Source organism: Orbicella franksi, chromosome 1 (assembly GCF_964199315.1).
Source record: "Orbicella franksi chromosome 1, jaOrbFran1.1, whole genome shotgun sequence".
Classification (NCBI taxonomy): domain Eukaryota; kingdom Metazoa; phylum Cnidaria; class Anthozoa; order Scleractinia; family Merulinidae; genus Orbicella; species Orbicella franksi.
Window position 1 is genome coordinate 16019848 of NC_138145.1, and position 19347 is coordinate 16039194.

The following is a 19347-nucleotide window of genomic DNA, read 5'->3' on the forward strand; positions in this document are numbered from 1 at the left end:
CAGCTTCACCCTTGCCAATACACGGTGATGGTCATTGTTGGCGTCTGCGCGCACCTCTCATTACTCTAGCTGGCGTCGAGAAGAGACCTCCTGTATCTTCCACTGATTATGATGTGGTCAATCTGGTTACGGTCGCAGCCATTAGGTGAGGTCCATGTAAGCTCGTGGATGTGTCTGTGTTTAAACAATGTTCCACCGATAACAAGGCCATTTATTCACTTTACAAAATTCTACAAGCCTCTCTCCATCCTTGTTCATCCTTCCTATTCCTTGCCTTCCCATCACTCTCTCCCAGCCTAGGTTGTCTTGGCCACTTTGGCGTTCGTGTACCCCATAATAATCAGCACGTCATGCCTCGGTGCTCTTTCGACTTCCCTTTGCAGCTGCTCGTAAAACTCATCCTTAACCCTATCTTTCTGCGTCATTGGTTGGTGCGTAAAGCATTATTATTGTGAGCTTCGCATATCGAGAATTCAATCTGGCACTCATAATCCTGTCGCTCACCGGGCTCCATCTTGACAATACCATTCTTGCTTCTTTCTTCAGGGCCAGATCCACTCTGATTATCACAACACGGTAATTTCTTGGCATAACAACGATCTTCAGAAAAATTCTATTAGTGAATAACACGTCCCGTAAAAGACATCACGCTTCAAAACCAACAGATTCCGCTTGGCTTTCTCCACAAACCGCCATACTTACAGCTCCGAGATTCCAAGATAGGAAGTCGTCATCGGGTGTTCTGCATGTTGCCTGCCTGCATCCGTAGATGGATCTCGCTAATTCTGATATAGTTACAAGTTTAGCCGTTTATAAGACAATGTATGAGAGTGTTCCGAAAATTGCTCTAAATGCTAGGTATAGAAAATATTTAAGTGGCTTCAGTTACCCTATGCTTGTGTTGCGTTATTTTGACGTCTCTGTATAATTGATGAACCTTAAGAGCCAAGGTCGTTTCTTTTCTTGCGTCAAAACGACCCTCTCGGTGAACTATCTTCAGAGATAAACTTTAAAAGTTCCAGCGAGTTCACATTTTTCTGAAATCTAGGAAAGTTCGAAACGCCGCTCAATTAAATTTGTGGAATAATCCATGTAGGCTGTTACACCTAATGTCGGCTATTCCCCACCCTCCCACTGCGTGAGGGGCCAAAAGAAGTCCAGGAGGTCACAAAGACCCGCATTTTTCTCTATATCGACTTCCTTTTCTCCTTTTGTTTATTAGACTGTCTGCAGTACTTCGGCAGCTCAGTTTAATTTTCTCTCCTTTCTGTGCTGCTGTTATTGTTGATATTGGCCACGTTTGGCCGTGGAATAAAGGCCGGCACACGCGAGAGGACAAGTCCCCGGGACTAGTCCCAGCTGCTACAAGTCCCTTGAAGAATTTACACGAGGGTACTGGTTGCAGGCACTCGTCCATTGTGGCGTTCAAACGCGGGGATTAATTGCACAGGGGTATGGTAAAAACTTGGGGCAAAAGGTGGCATTCTTTCACTCTGTGGCTTTCCCAATGCTAAACCAAAATTATTAAGTTTAAATTAAAAATGTAGCATCAAAATAATTCAGAGAGACAGACAGAGAGAGGGCCAGAACTGGATTAATCATGCGGATCTGTGATTGCTCACACGAAGAGTTTTGAGGGATTTTTTTTGACAAAAATGGCTAGTTCACACGATGTGGTTTATCCCCTCAACTTGTTGCAGGGAGTAGTCGCAGGGACTTCGCAGGGCCACTGGCTATGTTTACGCACGTGGCCAGCAGCCATACAAAAATATTCCCAAGACCTCCCGGTCCCAAGACACCAATGTGGCTGCCATGACGTCATGTGACTAGAGCGCAAGAGAGCTAGAGAGGACCCTGGGAATGAGGCTGTACAAGATGGCGGCCCACAACAGGGCTGAATAACGTCTGCGCATGTGCGAGATCTCATGGCTCGCGCTGCCGCGAACGGCCTGGGCACCATAACAAACCTCGAAAAATGGCGGCGTTTTCAAAAAGTTTCGTATAGCGCCCGGTTTATGGTGAAAAAGTAGAGCCAAACTAAAAACGGTAGAAAGAAATCTTTACACTAATTCCCTCGACCATTGGCCGGCACATACCTTTTTGTACACAGGGGTTTAAAGTTTGTACAATTGGTGAAAACAGCGCGTGAACACGATAGATTAATCGAGGACTTCGGAGATGACATCTTTCGCCGTGTTTTGGATTTTATTTACGTCCATTCTATTGTTCTTTGGGGCACATGCAAAACAATGAGCGGACTTTCTGGTTTGTTAAGTGAACATGAGCTGGAGAAACATGCCAAGGTCGATTGAGGCGGTTTGACGAGGCCATTGCTCGGTTCGTGGATGGGAATTTAAATTGCTGGGCCTGTACTCAGCATTGGATGAGAGCCACTCGGGAAGCGAATGAATATTGCTCGTCTCCACTCTTCGAGCACTCCACTGAGCTGTCGAAAAGAAAAGTCCCCAGGCGGTTTTACCGTATCTTTGATCGGGTAGGAGCTAATGTCCCTACATACCGGCCCGGAATCCGATGGTGTAATAAGTGTTCATGATTGCTGATAGTGTTTTCTCCAGTAAACCAGACTGTGTTCCACCAGTACAAGTAAGTGAAGTGCTTGTTTTCGTCCAATGCAACATTGAGATAATTACACAACATATAACTAATATTTGATGCCTCTGAAACTGAAATACCAGTCCCACAAAGTCCACACACACACACACACACACACAAAATAGGCTGGAGCCATATTTTGTTCGTTTGTTTATTTGCCAATTCTGCCCACCAAAACAATACTGCATATTTGCTACTTCCTTATCACAAAAAATCGTTCCAGAACTATGTTTGTGGTTTGTTGAGCTGAGGAGAGGAGAATTGTGGCCTCATACCAGGCTATGGATTCATGTTTGCTGCTGGTGCTTGTTGCTGCCCTGGTGCAGTAGGGCCTAAAAATTGTCAACACAGGTTAGCAGGCTAAAGCCGATAGAAAAGGAATATTAAGTTTTAATTAGAAAATACCCTTTTAGAAGCTACAAACATAAAGCTGTGTGCAATTGAATATGTGGTCAATTTGTCCTCTAGGAAAGAATGATTTCAAACTAGGTTTACTTGTGTCACAGGGGAAGGGGAGTAAATTAGCTAACATACATGTGACAAATGGTCTCGTAAACTGACAAACTTCTTGGATGTTGAGTTAGTGTTGCTAGTAAGCCACACAAAAAATTCAGCTAGAGGTGGGCTATGCTTGGGCCTGCCATATCCCATACACATGATAGTACAGTCTGACAGAAGTACCTGAACAGCAGGACACTGAACATTACACAGCTTTTTTCAGTAAAAAGTAAATCAAAGATAAGTTAACATAATGGCAATGCTTTTCAGTCCAGTTTGTTCCAGGATGAATATTTTGTTTGTTTGTTTGTTTAGGATGAATCATGCCCAACTTTCATCTAGTTTTGACAGTTTAATGAGGGGCCTGGAAACATCAAATAGAAACTCTGGCATTACCTTACTTTTTCTCTGGGAAAACGAGATTTGGGTCACTAGGATTTGGGTCACTGGAAATGGCACAGGACTGGGATTTGGGCAAACATAGGCTGGGAATAGGATTTGGGCAAAATCTGGGCTAGGAAATGGGATTTATACCTCCATCATCTTCAGGACCCCCCTTTAACCATGAATACACTATGAGATGTTCAGTGGTCTGCAAACAGGCTCCCGGCAAGGACTGAAAAGTACAGCACCGCTCAGAACTAAGCAAATGTCGCACGCGCATTCTTAACACACCCTTTAAAACGTGTTAAAAAGTGGTGAACAAAGCAGGACTCCAGCTCAAACAACTGCGTAATTTAAATTATGTAAATTCAAATCAAAACACAGTGAATTAACAAGCGCAGTTGGAAAATACAGCTTTGTACCTCTTCCACTAAAATAAGGTGTCCTGATGTTGACAAGAAGACAACAAAATTCAAACACTTTTGGATCAAACCACTGATCACTAGTTGGCCTGAAAATTTGAACTTGTTCACCCGTATAAGCCCTGTTCTCAAACCAAGTGTGGCATTCATAGTCAATAAAAATTTCTTCGTATTGGATGAAAATAATGACATACACACGAACGAAATAAACAACAGATTGAAAACAAGACAGATAAGAAAAACAAGACATTTAACCGGGCACTCAAAAAACTGGAGAAAGTTGTAAATTATGTGAGGAGGAAAAGACAGGGCTCAAAAAGAAAACCCATCCTTTCATCCAGGACAAGTAGATTTTCCTCTCGGGCAAGTATAAACTTTCTTTTCTCACTTGCCCCATGGGCAAGAGCCCAGGTAAGCTGTCCTCCAACTAAATTTTTGATAACGATTGAAACGAGTAAATTTTAGGCACATGGGTAATCAAGTGTTTAGCTAAAGTTTGATGAAAAATTACAATTTTAAAGCGTTGTTTTATTAACTGCGTGATGTGTGGCTCTCAGTTCAGAAGTGGTTTTATACCTAGCATGTGATCAAAATCTGCCCTGATCAAATTTTTTCCAGGATTAAATTAAAATAGCCATGAATGAAAATTATGACATCAATTGCAGTGTTTATACACAGTGTCTCTCGCAGATGTGAAGGCTGTTGTTAACGCATTATTAAGTTAAATGAGAATTATGGTTCACTTAGTTTTGAGTGGTACTGTACCTGTAGGGAATCATAGTAGTTGTATTCATTATCTTGGATTGGACATTTGTTTTGATGAATACAACCACCATGATTCCCTGCAGGCATGTCTCAGAGGGAATTGGCCATGTTCTGCTATATACAAAATTTTATTACTTACTTATGTCACGAATGTAGAACAACAAGCGATCAACAAATGCCAGATACTCAACCTAAAAGAAAAATGTAAACATAAAGTCAAATGACTAAGAATATTTCTTCCTTCTTACTGGCTCTAAACAGTATTATAACCCTTAGCAATAAAATTCCCAAGGACACAGAACAGTGCAACAGTTCTGATAAAACATGGATCATTTTTTTGCAAAAGTTTTGTTCATGTCATGATGCAACAGCAAAATGATTAAACTAGTATTCTGCTTTCAGACTGTTAAAAGACAACTATCTATGGAAGAAACTTAAAAAAACAGCACATGCTACTCTGTAAATAAATTATTGGGAAAGTCAGTACACACTAAGTTGATTCATTTCTCCCTCCCTAAGGGAACTTGTTTTATTTGCATAGACTGACAAGAATTTGAGTTTTCACTACTGTTTTGGTTTGGTTTGTACATGCATACGTTTATAACATACATCTAGAAATTAGCCTGAAACAAAACAAAAACTGTCAGCCGACCGTTGTTCAACAAACGGCCAACAGCCGACAGTTGGTCAACAGATGACTGACCAGTGGCAGTTCTAGGGGAGGGACCCAGGTGGTCTGCCCCCCCCCCCCCCCACCTCCCATTTTGGATTAAAAAAGAAAAAGAAAAATATAACAGAAGGAAGAAAACCTGGCAGGGCAAGCCAAACCCCCCCCCCCCCCCCACCCCACCTCCACATTAGCTCAAGGTCTGGATCTGCCTCTGCTGACAATATCTTTTGGGAACTGTTCTTTGCTTTTACATGTACTTGCTGTTATCATTGCTAATATGTCATTATGTCAGCACGTTCACACTACAAAGAAAACGGCATAACGTCCTTCTCGTGTCATTATGCTTATGTCCTTGTGTCGCATGTGTGAACCAGACTTAACTGGAATCTTCTTGAATGGCAGTTTATGTCTTTTGTAACAAATTGCTTCATTCTTAAAGATTGCACTACTAGTAGTTGCTTTGGAAGTTGTTGGGTATTCTTTAATTTCTCCTTACAAACTTTTCTCGTATTCTTCCAACATCCTGTATGGTTCAACCACAGAAATTCGTGGTCTGCAGATTCAGCATGCATTCTGTCACGACACAGTCCGTTGTTCTAACGTTCGATCATTTCTGCCTATTCTATTGCCCCATTGAAAAATATTTCAAGTTTACGCGCAAAAATGACTGTTCTATCTCAGGAAATTTTCTGTAGATGAAGCTTGGGACTTGTTGATACGAAACTGAAAGCATTTTCGTAGCGTGTGTATAGAAATGTCCGTGAGTGATGTAACTTGCCTATGTTAGTTTAGCGTGCCAGTATCATACAACTGAAAGATATTAAGTTGGCAGGTTCTTAAAAAACCAATAAGCAAGAAAAGTACACTTACCCTGGTTTTGGCTCTGGAGAAAACTTGGCTTTCCATTTCACCAGGGTTTTTCATCATAACGTTTGGGTTGCCCGATCTTGTTATTGCCTCCTTGCTACAAAACGGAAGTACGTAAGTTAAAGAATGTAAAACCTTATAAATTTAACAAAGTTCAGGCAGCTATGAATAAGCGAAAAAGTTCTTAAACAGCAGGCATCGTTCACTCGATTAAGTTTAGTACTTACATTTGAGAAATAACATTCCGGCGAAAACCTGGACTACGCCAGTCTCCGTTCGCCACCATATTGATGTTGTTCGGTAAAGTCATGCCGAGGAGCAGGCCTGCAGCCGTCCAAAGGCGTGCTCCTATTGGCCGTTGCGCAGGAACAATAGCTATGACGTATGTAAGCGTTCATGTCCTGTGTTGCAAATCTCGTTTGTAGGTAATTCTTTTATTCACATGTTAAAGGCGGTTTTGGATCACAAAGAAGTGGCTTTTTTGCAATAAATATGTAACGTTTACATAATCTTTTTGTGAAAGCTGTCCATAAGTAGCACTTTGGGTTCCACAGGGTGTATGTAAACATTCAAAGTGTGAAGATTCTACCTTTTCGACTGTACCGACTGTACCGACCGTACCGATTGTACCGTACCGAGTGTCCCCACTGTACCCACTGTACCCACTGTACCGACTGTACCGACCGTACCGATTGTACCGTACCGAGTGTACCCACTGTACCCACTGTACCCACTGTACCGACTGTACCGACCGTACCGATTGTACCGTACCGAGTGTACCCACTGTACCCACTGTACCCACTGTACCGACGGTACCGACCGTACCGATTGTACCGTACCGAGTGTACCCACTGTACCGACTGTACCGACCGTACCGACCGTACCGATTGTACCGTACCGAGTGTCCCCACTGTACCCACTGTACCGACTGTACCGTACCGAGTGTACCCACTGTACCGACTGTACCGACTGTACCGACCGTACCGATTGTACCGTACCGAGTGTCCCCACTGTCCCCACTGTACCCACTGCACCGACTGTACCGACCGTACCGATTGTACCGTACCGAGTGTACCTACTGTACCGACTGTACCGACCGTACCGATTGTACCGTACCGAGTGTACCCACTCTACCCACTGTACCCATTGTACCGACTGTACCGACCGTACCGATTGTACCGTACCGAGTGTACCCACTGTACCGACTGTACCGACTGTACCGACCGTACCCACCGTACCGATTGTACCGTACCGAGTGTACCCACTGTACCCACTGTACCCACTGTACCGACTGTACCGACTGTACCGATTGTACCGTACCGAGTGTACCCACTGTACCCACTGTACCGACCGTACCGATTGTACCGTACCGAGTGTACCCACTGTCCCGATTGTACCGACTGTACCGACCGTACCAACCGTACCGATTGTACCGTACCGAGTGTACCGACCGTACCGTACCGTACCGACTGTACCGATGTACCGACTGTACCGACCGTACCGACCGTACCGATTGTACCGACTGTACCGACCGTACCGACCGTACCGTACCGTACCGTACCGACCGTACCGACCGTACCGTACCGTACCGTACCGACTGTACCGACTGTACCGACCGTACCGACTGTACCGATTGTACCGACTGTACCGACCGTACCGACCGTACCGACCGTACCGATTGTACCGACTGTACCGACTGTACCGACCGTACCGATTGTACCGACTGTACCGACTGTACCGATTGTACCGATTGTACCGACTGTACCGACCGTACCGATATTACCGACTGTACCGACCGTACCGACCGTACCGACCGTACCGACCGTACCGATTGTACCGACTGTACCGACCGTACCGATATTACCGACTGTACCGACCGTACCGACCGTACCGACCGTACCGATTGTACCGACTGTACCGACCGTACCGATTGTACCGACTGTACCGACCGTACCGACCGTACCGACCGTACCGATTGTACCGACCGTACCGACCGTACCGATTGTACCGACTGTACCGACTGTACCGACTGTACCGACCGTACCGACCGTACCGACTGTACCGACTGTACCGACTGTACCGACTGTACCGTACGGAGTGTACCCACTGTACCCACTGTACCGACTGTACCGACTGTACCGACTGTACTGACCGTACCGACCGTACCGACTGTACCGATTGTACCGACTGTACCGACTGTACCGACCGTACCGACTGTACCGATTGTACCGACTGTACCGACCGTACCGATTGTACCGTACCGAGTGTCCCCACTGTACCGACTGTACCGATTGTACCGACTGTACCGACTGTACCGACCGTACCGATTGTACCGTACCGAGTGTACCCACTGTACCCACTGTACCGACTGTACCGACCGTACCGATTGTACCGTACCGAGTGTACCCACTGTACCGACTGTACCGACCGTACTGACCCTACCGATTGTACCGTACCGAGTGTCCCCACTGTACCCACTGTACCGACTGTACCGACCGTACCGTACCGAGTGTACCCACTGTACCGACTGTACCGACCGTACCGACCGTACCGATTGTACCGTACCGAGTGTACCCACTGTACCCACTGTACCCACTGTACCGACTGTACCGACTGTACCGACCGTACCGATTGTACCGACTGTACCGACTGTACCGACTGTACCGTACGGAGTGTACCCACTGTACCCACTGTACCGACTGTACCGACCGTACCGACTGTACCGACCGTACCGACTGTACCGACTGTACCGATTGTACCGACTGTACCGACTGTACCGACCGTACCGATTGTACCGTACCGAGTGTCCCCACTGTACCCACTGTACCCACTGTACCGACTGTACCGACCGTACCGATTGTACCGTACCGAGTGTACCCACTGTACCCACTGTACCGACTGTACCGACCGTACCGATTGTACCGTACCGAGTGTACCCACTGTACCGACTGTACCGACCGTACTGACCCTACCGATTGTACCGTACCGAGTGTCCCCACTGTACCCACTGTACCGACTGTACCGATTGTACCGTACCGAGTGTACCCACTGTAACCACTGTACCGACTGTACCGACCGTAACGATTGTACCATACCGAGTGTCCCCACTGTACCGACCGTACCGACTGTACCGATGTACCGACTGTACCGACTGTACCGACTGTACCGACTGTACCGACCGTACCGACTGTACCGACCGTACCGACCGTACCGACCGTACCGACTGTACCGATCGTACCGATCGTACCGATTGTACCGTACCGAGTGTACCCACTGTACCGACCGTACCGACCGTACCGATTGTACCGTACCGAGTGTCCCCACTGTACCGACTGTACCGACTGTACCGACCGTACCGATTGTACCGTAACGAGTGTCCCCACTGTACCGACCGTACCGACTGTACCGACCGTAGCGACCGTACCGTACCGACCGTACTGACCGTACCGACCGTACCGATTGTACCGACTGTACCGACCGTACCGACTGTACCGACCGTACCGTACCGTACCGTACCGTACCGTACCGACTGTACCGACCGTACCGACCGTACCGACTGTACCGATGTACCGACTGTACCGACCGTACCGACCGTACCGATTGTACCGACCGTACCGACCGTACCGACCGTACCGACCGTAGCGTACCGTACCGTACCGACTGTACCGACCGTACCGATTGTACCGACTGTACCGACCGTACCGTACCGTACCGTACCGACTGTACCGACCGTACCGACCGTACCGACCGTACCGACTGTACCGATTGTACCGACTGTACCGACTGTACCGACCGTACCGATTGTACCGACTGTACCGACTGTACCGACCGTACCGACCGTACCGATTGTACCGACTGTACCGACTGTACCGACCGTACCGATTGTACCGACTGTACCGACTGTACCGACCGTACCGATTGTACCGACTGTACCGACCGTACCGAGCGTACCGACTGTACCCACTGTACCGACTGTACCGACCGTACCGACCGTACCGATTGTACCGACTGTACCGACTGTACCGATTGTACCGATTGTACCGACTGTACCGACCGTACCGACCGTACCGATTGTACCGACTGTACCGACCGTACCGATATTACCGACTGTACCGACCGTACCGACCGTACCGATTGTACCGACCGTACCGACCGTACCGATTGTACCGACTGTACCGACCGTACCGACCGTATTGATTGTACCGACTGTACCGACCGTACCGACCGTACCGATTGTACCGACTGTACCGACCGTACCGACCGTACCGACCGTACCGACCGTACTGATTGTACCGACTGTACCGACCGTACCGACCGTACCGACTGTACCGACCGTACCGACCGTACCGATTGTACCGACTGTACCGACTGTACCGACCGTACCGATTGTACCGACTGTACCGACCGTACCGACCGTACCGATTGTACCGACTGTACCGACCGTACCGACCGTACCGACCGTACCGACCGTACCGATTGTACCGACTGTACCGACCGTACCGACCGTACCGACCGTACCGACCGTACCGACCGTACCGTACCGTACCGTACCGTACCGACCGTACCGACCGTACCGATCGTACCGACTGTACCGACCGTACCGACCGTACCGACCGTACCGACCGTACCGACCGTACCGACCGTACCGACCGTACCGATTGTACCGACCGTACCGACCGTACCGACCGTACCGTACCGTACCGTACCGTACCGACCGTACCGACCGTACCGATCGTACCGACTGTACCGACCTTACCGTACCGTACCGATTGTACCGTACTGAGTGTACTCACTCTACCTATGTACCGACCGTACCGACTGTACCGACCGTACCGACCGTACCGTACCGTACCGATTTTACCGTAGTGAGTGTACCCGCTGTACAAATGTACCGACCGTACCGACCGATGTACCGACCGATGTACCGACCGATGTACCGACCGATGTACCGACCGATGTACCGACCGATGTACCGACCGTACCGTACCGATTGTACCGTACTGAGTGTACCCGCAGTACTTACCGTACCGACTGTACCGACAGTACAGTACCGTACCTTTTGTTCCTTACTTAGATTGTACCTTAGTGACTGTAACTACCGTAATTACTATACGAACTGCATCGATGGACCGCTCGTGACGATTTTACAGACCGTGCCGACTGTATCCACCTTACTAACCATATCCACACAACCAATTACAACGCCGTTCTGGAAGGCTGTAGGGTTACCGATATCCACTGCCTTTACTGTTATATGATAACAATAATAACAATGACAATAATTTCTAGAAATCAGTCCTAACAAAATTCGCGCGCCGATTGGTTAAAAATCGTGTTTCTATTAAACAATTTGATTTTGCCTAAGGCGCAGCCCGAGTCAACTATCACGCATACAAATCGAGAGCAAATAATCTAGTTGTTTTGGTAGAAATTTATTAGTCGTTCCAAACTTTATCTGAGTACTTTACACAGACACCTCGTAAACGCCAAGAAGCGGCCGTCATTTAGTTAACAAGGGCACACTGCTAAGATACTCGCTATCTGTCACGGAATAGATATTGAGTAGACTAGCGTGATAAAACGCTGGCGGAGTTATATTAAAACTACATAGAAACACGGTACATGTTTTCTATTTCTTAAATATAAAGCGCTACACAGGTTGCCCATTACTACCCGAGCCAGGGGCTCATGGTAAAAGTGCTCGACGATGGAAAATACAATAACATACTATAACAATACGATAGTCTCGGTAGTGTATGGGCAGCGACTTGACCTACTGAGCGCTAAAATCAAGTTCATTGAAATAAGAGTCCTTCTTCACTTTGCGCTTAAAAATGGTAAACTGGCCTGTGAAATGGGTAGAGACAGCGTTCCAAAGAATAGCGCCTCAATAGCTGATACAGTTTCTGCGAGTTAAAACGCGGGACGATAATGTTATTGCTCCTCCTGAAGTTGTACGCAGTACAAGGTTTATTTGTCAAGTATGAAAAGGCCGCAGGTGCTTCACCTATAAACACGCTATGTAGTATTTTAATTAATCGAAGTTTATAAGATGGTATACTTCTTAGTAGGCATCATGATATCGCTGGGCAAGTTATATATTATTCTGTCTGCCTTAAGGTAAAGTATTTCCAGCGGGTGTAGAAGGTCCGCATTAAAGTGGCCGCCCCAAACGACCAGTCAATATAGAACTGATGGCAATATTATATTGGAGTACAAGTCCAATAGGGAGTTTCTTCTCAAGAACGAACTCTTTTTAAGGAGACTCAGTTTGTTAACAAAACTGGAATGGGGTTTACTTTTTAGTGTTGTTCGCCAAATTGCTGAATGTTTAATTCCTTTGGATTTTAAAAACGAACTTTCCTGCTAACTGTTTGAGTGTTTAGTGTTGAAGTGCCTTAAATTAAGTGTTACAAATGTAGCTGTAATTGTTTACGGCTACCGCGTCAACCCAAGTCGGACCCTCTTTTATCTTTATACCACGCTTATAGAGATATCAAGGTCTTGCTTTGTACATATTTCGGACGAATGTCCTTAAATTTTTTCCTTGTCCGCCACCTTTACTTGTCAGTTACACATATCCTCGCGGCACATTCGCTGTAACTTAATTCCACAACGCACACACTGGTGCCAACTCAATTTCGCTTTGTATATTTTTGGTTTTACTTTGGCTAAATACATAACTGTCCGACCTTTTTTCATAATAATATAACCGCTCGCAGTACACAGGAAAGTCAAATGTGTATTGTGCGTGATTGGCATAGGTTCACAAAAGTTCGTCAGTGTTAGACAATTGTAAGAAATTTCGCTCGAATGGCTTCAAGAAGCATTCCGGAAGGAAAAAAAACCAAACTCGGTAAGGTGACGAACTTTATCCATATAAACTCTTACAGTACGCTTTGGTTGCTGTGCTGATCAAATTATAGTTCCTCCTACACTATGTTATTATGTACTTTTACTTAAGAATGAAAAGTCGAGTTATTCCTATTCCATTGAACACCATCATTATTTAGGGATTTTCCAGCTATATTTACTGTTGCTATAGTTACTTTCTTTTTGGCGTCAACCAAATTGATATCTATTTTTTTTTTAAGCGCTATTCCTGGAAATAGCCATTATGGATTCTATAACTTATCAGGATTTTGTTGTGTAAATTTTCAGCCAAACTTTATTCGTTTAGTAATCCTTTATAGACATTGATATACGGTTGTTTAATTAAAATTCGTATCTTGTTCGCACTTCGCACAAAAGTGTAAAGAGAAGTGTACATACCGCAAGTAGCGCTAAGGTGTCCTTTTGAATATGTTTAAACTCAAGAGCATGTGCAGATAATGATGTGGACTAGGAAGGCTTAAAATTGAGAAAGGCCAACCCACAAACTTGGGATTGGCCGATTGTTTTGTTGGTAACACTTATGCTGTATGAAATGTTTAACAACAACTTTTATCCTTTAACTTAGTGTTATCCTAAGTTTTTAATAGGTAAGAACGAAGATTGTAACTTTTATATTGCTCACGTTACCTTATTTAGGTCAACCACTTAGGAATAGTCTGTTAAAATCAAGTTAGACATTGCTTTAGTCAACCTCGATAACCTCGAAGGAAACAATGAAATAGAACCTTATTCGAGCTGCGCGTGCCAGTTAGCCTAATTGACAGTTTGACATTGATTTGATGGAGGATGTGGTTGTCCCTTTAAAAGGAACGTGACGAGTTAGCTCCTAGTAGTTTTAGTAATTGCTTTAATCTATCAAGAGTAGCATTAGGAAAACGTTGTGAGTATTATACCGAAGACATCAATAGTGGAAATAGAAAGAGGAGTTACCAAACAAAGAGTTTGAAAAGTGTATACCATTAAAGGTAGTGCCCGTTTTGAAGTTTACATAGTTCTTCGAGTTACAGTTTTACCATGGCATTAAATGCGAAAACAGTGAATGACTGTCACTGACCATTATTGTTTTTAAGTACTTGCTAAAACCTTTAGAAACTGAAGCAACGGTACATTAACGAAGTTTTGACAAGATTACATGTTTCATTGCTCTAAATAACGCTTTTTTTTCTTATTTTCGTTATTAGTATTTTAATTGTGGTAAAAGACTTCCTTTCTCATCGCATTCTTTAGCTGCATTTTTCATATTACTTTTTATTCGGTGTTGTCTAAGTGTATATAGTTTATATCATTATATTTAATACTTTCCCTATAATATCATTTGATTTATGGAAGTACCTTTATAGCTAAGAAATTCTTGTAGATCTATTTTTCATAATTTATTGCTTGAACCTTGCGGTATAATCATACCTTGATATATACCTTGTCATATCTTGACAATTTTGCTACTCGGTTTCTTGTATTTCACCTTACATGCTCTCCCGATTTATGACCACCTAACAAGTAGTCAAATAAGGTGATTCCGTCGAAAAAGAAGTTATAAATATTTTTCTCGTAAACTTTGCTCAGTTTTTAATCACAAATAGTTCATCAAAAAATGAAATATAAAGAGGGGGTCACCATTCCCGTTTTCAGGCTATAGGCTTTAGTTTATAACTACTTTGCCAGCTTGTGACAGCAATATTTTGAAAACCTAGCGTTGAGCAAGAGGCATCGATTACTTCCAGAAAATTATCACTACCAATGAAATCATAGTAGTATTCTTGCGATAGCAAAACAATGTTACAATGAAACTCTTTAAAGTCGCCGTAAAACTGAAACTAATGAAATAATAGGGAAATTTGAGTAACTCCTCGCTTCCAGTGAAACGTCATAAAACAGATTCTTATAGTGATTTCATATGGATATTTCAAAATCACTTACAGATAAATACTGCAAATTTTTACATAACAAAAATAGTCGTATTTTCATAAGATATATGGAATAAAAAGTTGGGGGAGTGACCTTGCCCGTCTATGAGAAACGACCATTTGCTTCCCGTCAGAGCCTAGACTGTAAGAAATTCCGCAATGTTCTGTTTCGGTATGCGAGATGAAGCGATTAGTCATACTTAGCAAGTATGGGTATCGAGTGGTCCTGGTCCCATTCAATTTAAAAGTGCTCCGGCGCAAAACTTAGATGAGTGCTCCCTTGTTCGTGCTCAAAAAGTTGTTGGAAGTGCTCGCATGCTCGGATTCTCTTTAAGATGTGCTCAATAGACCACGTTCGATATATTAAGATGATTTTCTCGGAACAGTCGAGCAATAATGGCAAAAATCAAGTTACCAGAAAACCTCATGGCATGGTAATATTTTGAATACAGTTAAGAAGAACTTATCGAGTATAATGCTGACCCCGCGAGAGCACATTGAACTTCAAGTTATCCATATTTCAATTAAAACGGGCGTTTTGTGTTGGTAGAAAACACAATAATACACACATGAGCATTCTTACGAGGTTTGACATTAACTTTCTCGAGAATGCTTGAGAATTTAATCGCGGGGTCACTTATAGAAATGAACAATGTCGGGTTAGCTTTCGATCTTCCTTTACCATTCACGTGAATCTACATGACGTAAGTTGGCATCAGACAAGGCATAATTCACTGTAAGCTGCTTGGAATGGTACCCTGGGTGCCAGTGGTTTTTCTTGCGCGTTTCCGGTGCCGAAGGCCGCCGAAACGAAGCGAAGTATTTCCGTCCGCCGCGCGCGAGAAAAGACCTCTGGTAACCAGGGTATTGGAATGGTCGAATCACGATTGTGCCTATTGTCCTGTTTTGGAGGTGCAAAACAACGTTTTTCCTTTAATGAAAGATAGATACGGGCTAGCATATGATTTACTAACTACTATGTGCTCGCCACATGTACTTTACAAGTGTCCGCTGCTCGCAAGACAAATTCGATTACTGCTCGTGCTCGCCAAAAATAAAAGCACTGCTCGCATGCTCGCAAATTCTCGCAAAGACCATTCGATACGCCTAAGATGCTCGATTCATTAGGCGCGGCGGTGTTCGCGCGAGGTAAAATCAGTCACTTCTTCCCATTCCCATTCCAAATTCCCATTTGGAAGGTTGTTTTTTCGTTTGTCGGCACACGCACAACCCCACCAACTAAGATGACTAAGGGGAAGTGGCTTCTCGACCCCCAATGTTTGCGTGGCCATTTTTGCACTCGATTTTTTCAGCATGGCACTCGACGAGAAAGGGGTAATGCACGTGTATACCACGATTGAAAAAGAGTAAATTACGAACAGTCAATCGTTATCAATGACCTCTCGTTGGTAGCCTTCGCCCTAAGTTCATCGATCTCGAACTCCCCTTCCTCAGGCACCCAAGGTTAATGAACATGATCTTCCAAACAAAGAGGGAAGTAGACACGTGTTGAGGCTGGTTGAATCAATTAGAGCAAATGAAAACAATATTTTTTAGCTCTAGAATTATTACGGTTTTCACGAGCTACACAGCCAACTCTTCCTGAAGTGAATGACTTGCGTGGACCATGTTTATCGAATATTATTCAAACATCTTTAAGGCTATAAAATCAATAATCGCCCGTAGGTGGCACCCAGGGTGACCATGAACGTGACATCCTAAGTGGGGACCTTGAAGCCCACGGTGCCCTTTATACTGTAAAACAATGTTTCCGTTTGATGGTCTGGGCTTACTAAAGTTAAACACGTGTTTGAAATCTGCCAAGATACACGTGAGTTCGAGAGTTGAATGGAGAGCATCATGGGGGTCATTGATAACATTCTGTTATTTGTATACTTCTCCTAAGCACGGGGGTTCTTGAGACCCCAGACAAAAAACCAAAAATATAACAGTGTTTTGTACTTATAGATTCCAAAAAGAGTCAGATTTGACATGAAAACAAAAGCGAAACAACGACACTAGCAAAATACCACATACAAAAATACGAAACGAGTGCATTGTTAAAAACAAACAAGCATTAAACAAGTGGCACCCAGGGTATCCGGATATCCACGAACGTGATCTATAAAGGTTACTATAGACCTCCGTGTTGGCTTCCGGGAAATACTTTCTTTGCGCGCTGCTTTAGAGCAAACCACAGTAAACCATATACATCACTCTAAAGCTAATGAGCTGTAGAATCCGAAAATGACAAAATACTTTGCTATTTTTGTTTTGGTGGGCACGCGCCACTCTTTAAACGCAAAAATGGCCGCACTAATTGCCAGCCTTTGTTCACGCCGACATCCAGACTGACTAGTCTATACATATCAATCAGAAGATGGGCTGCGTCAGTGTGAGGCTTTTTATTGCTGTTGGTTGCTTAGGAAATCCCATTTTAAAGGTGGACAATAGAAGATTGTCTCAGTACTGCTGTTTTGGCACGCCACAGGAAAAATACATTCGAACCTCCGGTTGCAAACACCTCTCCTGATCAGCGACCAGTTTTCCAAAATACCGAAAGTTTTTAAGTCAAGTCACTATATTCGGAACCTATCGTAAGCGACCAGGACGACTTTTAGAGCTAAAAGTTTGACATTTTGTTTTGTTTTTAACATCCAGTAGGCCACCACTAGACAGATAATAGAGCGAAAATTGAAATTGTGCCATACCATTTATTTCAGGGCAAATGTTCTAGACAATGGCACTAATTGTCTTATCGGCATTTTGTGTGATTCCAGGCAGACATCTCCTGAGAAGGGCAGAGTCACTGAGCTTATCATAAATATCGGTAGGTCCCAGACGCTTTATGACCACAGGATCAAGGTGATGAGGCTTGTCAACATACAATAAAGCCTTCTTAAATGTCTGGACAGAGTCCTCGACATAACACGTCTACAGTAACCTTTAGACCCGATTGAAAACTCGCCCTTTATATGAAACAATGTTTCAGTTGATGAAAATGTCTGGTCTTAATCAGGTGAATCACGTGTGTCGCAGTTTGCTGTCTCCAAATGAGTTAAATGGTTTGGTACAACCGGGATAAGTTTCAGAACACGCTCTGCTAGTAGTACGGTGCAGAACCAAAGCAATCTTGGTCAGTCGAGACTTGTAGTATAGGATGTCTGGGAAAAGTTCTTTCGATCAAAAGGTAAGAAATAGTATACGTTGCAAACTAACATCGGACGATTACTTATGTATGTTTCACCATTTCCTTAAAAAAAGGAAATCGGTGGATACAAGAAAAACATTACCAGTTCGTCTGCTGCTCAACGCATGCCAGCGAAGCTGTTGATCTGAATCTCGTATAGCTCAACTGGATTGTAATATTTCTTTCAGGGTCCTGTGCACAGTTCAACTTTTTTGCACAGCGATGGCAAAACTCTCCTCAGAGAAGACACTGGAAGCGTCAGCATCTTTGCCGACTTCTCTTTGAAGTTGATCGGAGAGATTTGGCAGTGCCCCACAACAACTACACAAAGCGTTGTTAGCGAGGGTCAGTGGCTGGTATCGATGACTGGCCTTGTTTTTGGTCAAAAATTCACAAGGTATGTTGAGCTGTAACTATCTTATTTCCATTTTGAGAGTCAACGAACGTAAAATATTAAAGGTACTCAGTTACGGTATTTGGAGTTATTTTTGCCACATACATTCCCATTTAAATGAAACCTGAAAATAACAGTTTAATAAGATAGAAAAACACCGAAGAGATAATGATAAACCATAAAGGAGCAAGGATGGCTGAGGATGGAGAAGATTGACACGGATTACAAACGACTAATTTGAAAAATTGAGGCTAAACTTTTCAATATGCGCAAACCGTGACTGAGTTTCTACATCGAGTGGGTGGAGTTTTACTGATATGCGAGCCAGCGAGCCATGCGAGTCACAGTGCGAGCCATGGGAGTCATGCGAGCCATGGAAAATGAAAAATAAAAAATAAATGAAATAAAAAATTAGTATGTATATAAGATATATCGTACCATACTACTTATTCATGGTCCATACGCCATTGTCGGTCGTTTTCAAACCCAGTTTCTCGTACCTATGCCTATCTACTTTTAAAACGAGATATTTCAACAATCTGCATAGCAAGACACTCACCTTGCTAGTACGTAACTAACTAAAATAAACGCAAAAAATAGTCAAGAGAGTAAGTCAGTTCGAGTTTTACAATGGATTCCCGATTTCTCGAACCTCCCAGAGAAACGAAAAATGATTCGACATATGTAGGGATGAGGGAAAATTTCTCCTAACTTTTTTTGACTCTCTTTTGCTAATGGGACCAAAA

General features: G+C 44.2%; 1 protein-coding gene across 1 annotated transcript; it reads right to left on the reverse strand.

Moving 5' to 3' along the window:
* Nucleotides 1-615: 615 nt before the first annotated feature.
* On the reverse strand, nucleotides 616-6549 carry LOC145493227 (mediator of RNA polymerase II transcription subunit 15-like). The gene is made up of 4 exons (XM_081472650.1): nucleotides 6447-6549; nucleotides 6223-6316; nucleotides 4822-4873; nucleotides 616-2945 (listed from the first exon to the last, which is right to left on the reverse strand). Exons 1-4 carry the CDS (start codon nucleotides 6527-6529, stop codon nucleotides 2893-2895), a joined length of 282 nt encoding a protein of 93 aa, XP_081328776.1. The 5' UTR covers nucleotides 6530-6549; the 3' UTR covers nucleotides 616-2892.
* Nucleotides 6550-19347: the final 12798 nt, after the last annotated feature.

Excerpts from the sequence above, each read along its gene's own strand:
- LOC145493227 (XM_081472650.1), bottom strand. The coding sequence starts at position 6,529 with ATGACTTTACCGAACAACATCAATATGGTGGCGAACGGAGACTGGCGT. Across the intron at positions 6,317-6,446 it reads CGGAATGTTATTTCTCAAAT|CAAGGAGGCAATAACAAGAT; the intron begins GTAAGTACTAAA and ends TCCGTTTTGTAG. Across the intron at positions 2,946-4,821 it reads GTTCTACATTCGTGACATAA|GCCCTACTGCACCAGGGCAG; the intron begins GTAAGTAATAAA and ends GACAATTTTTAG.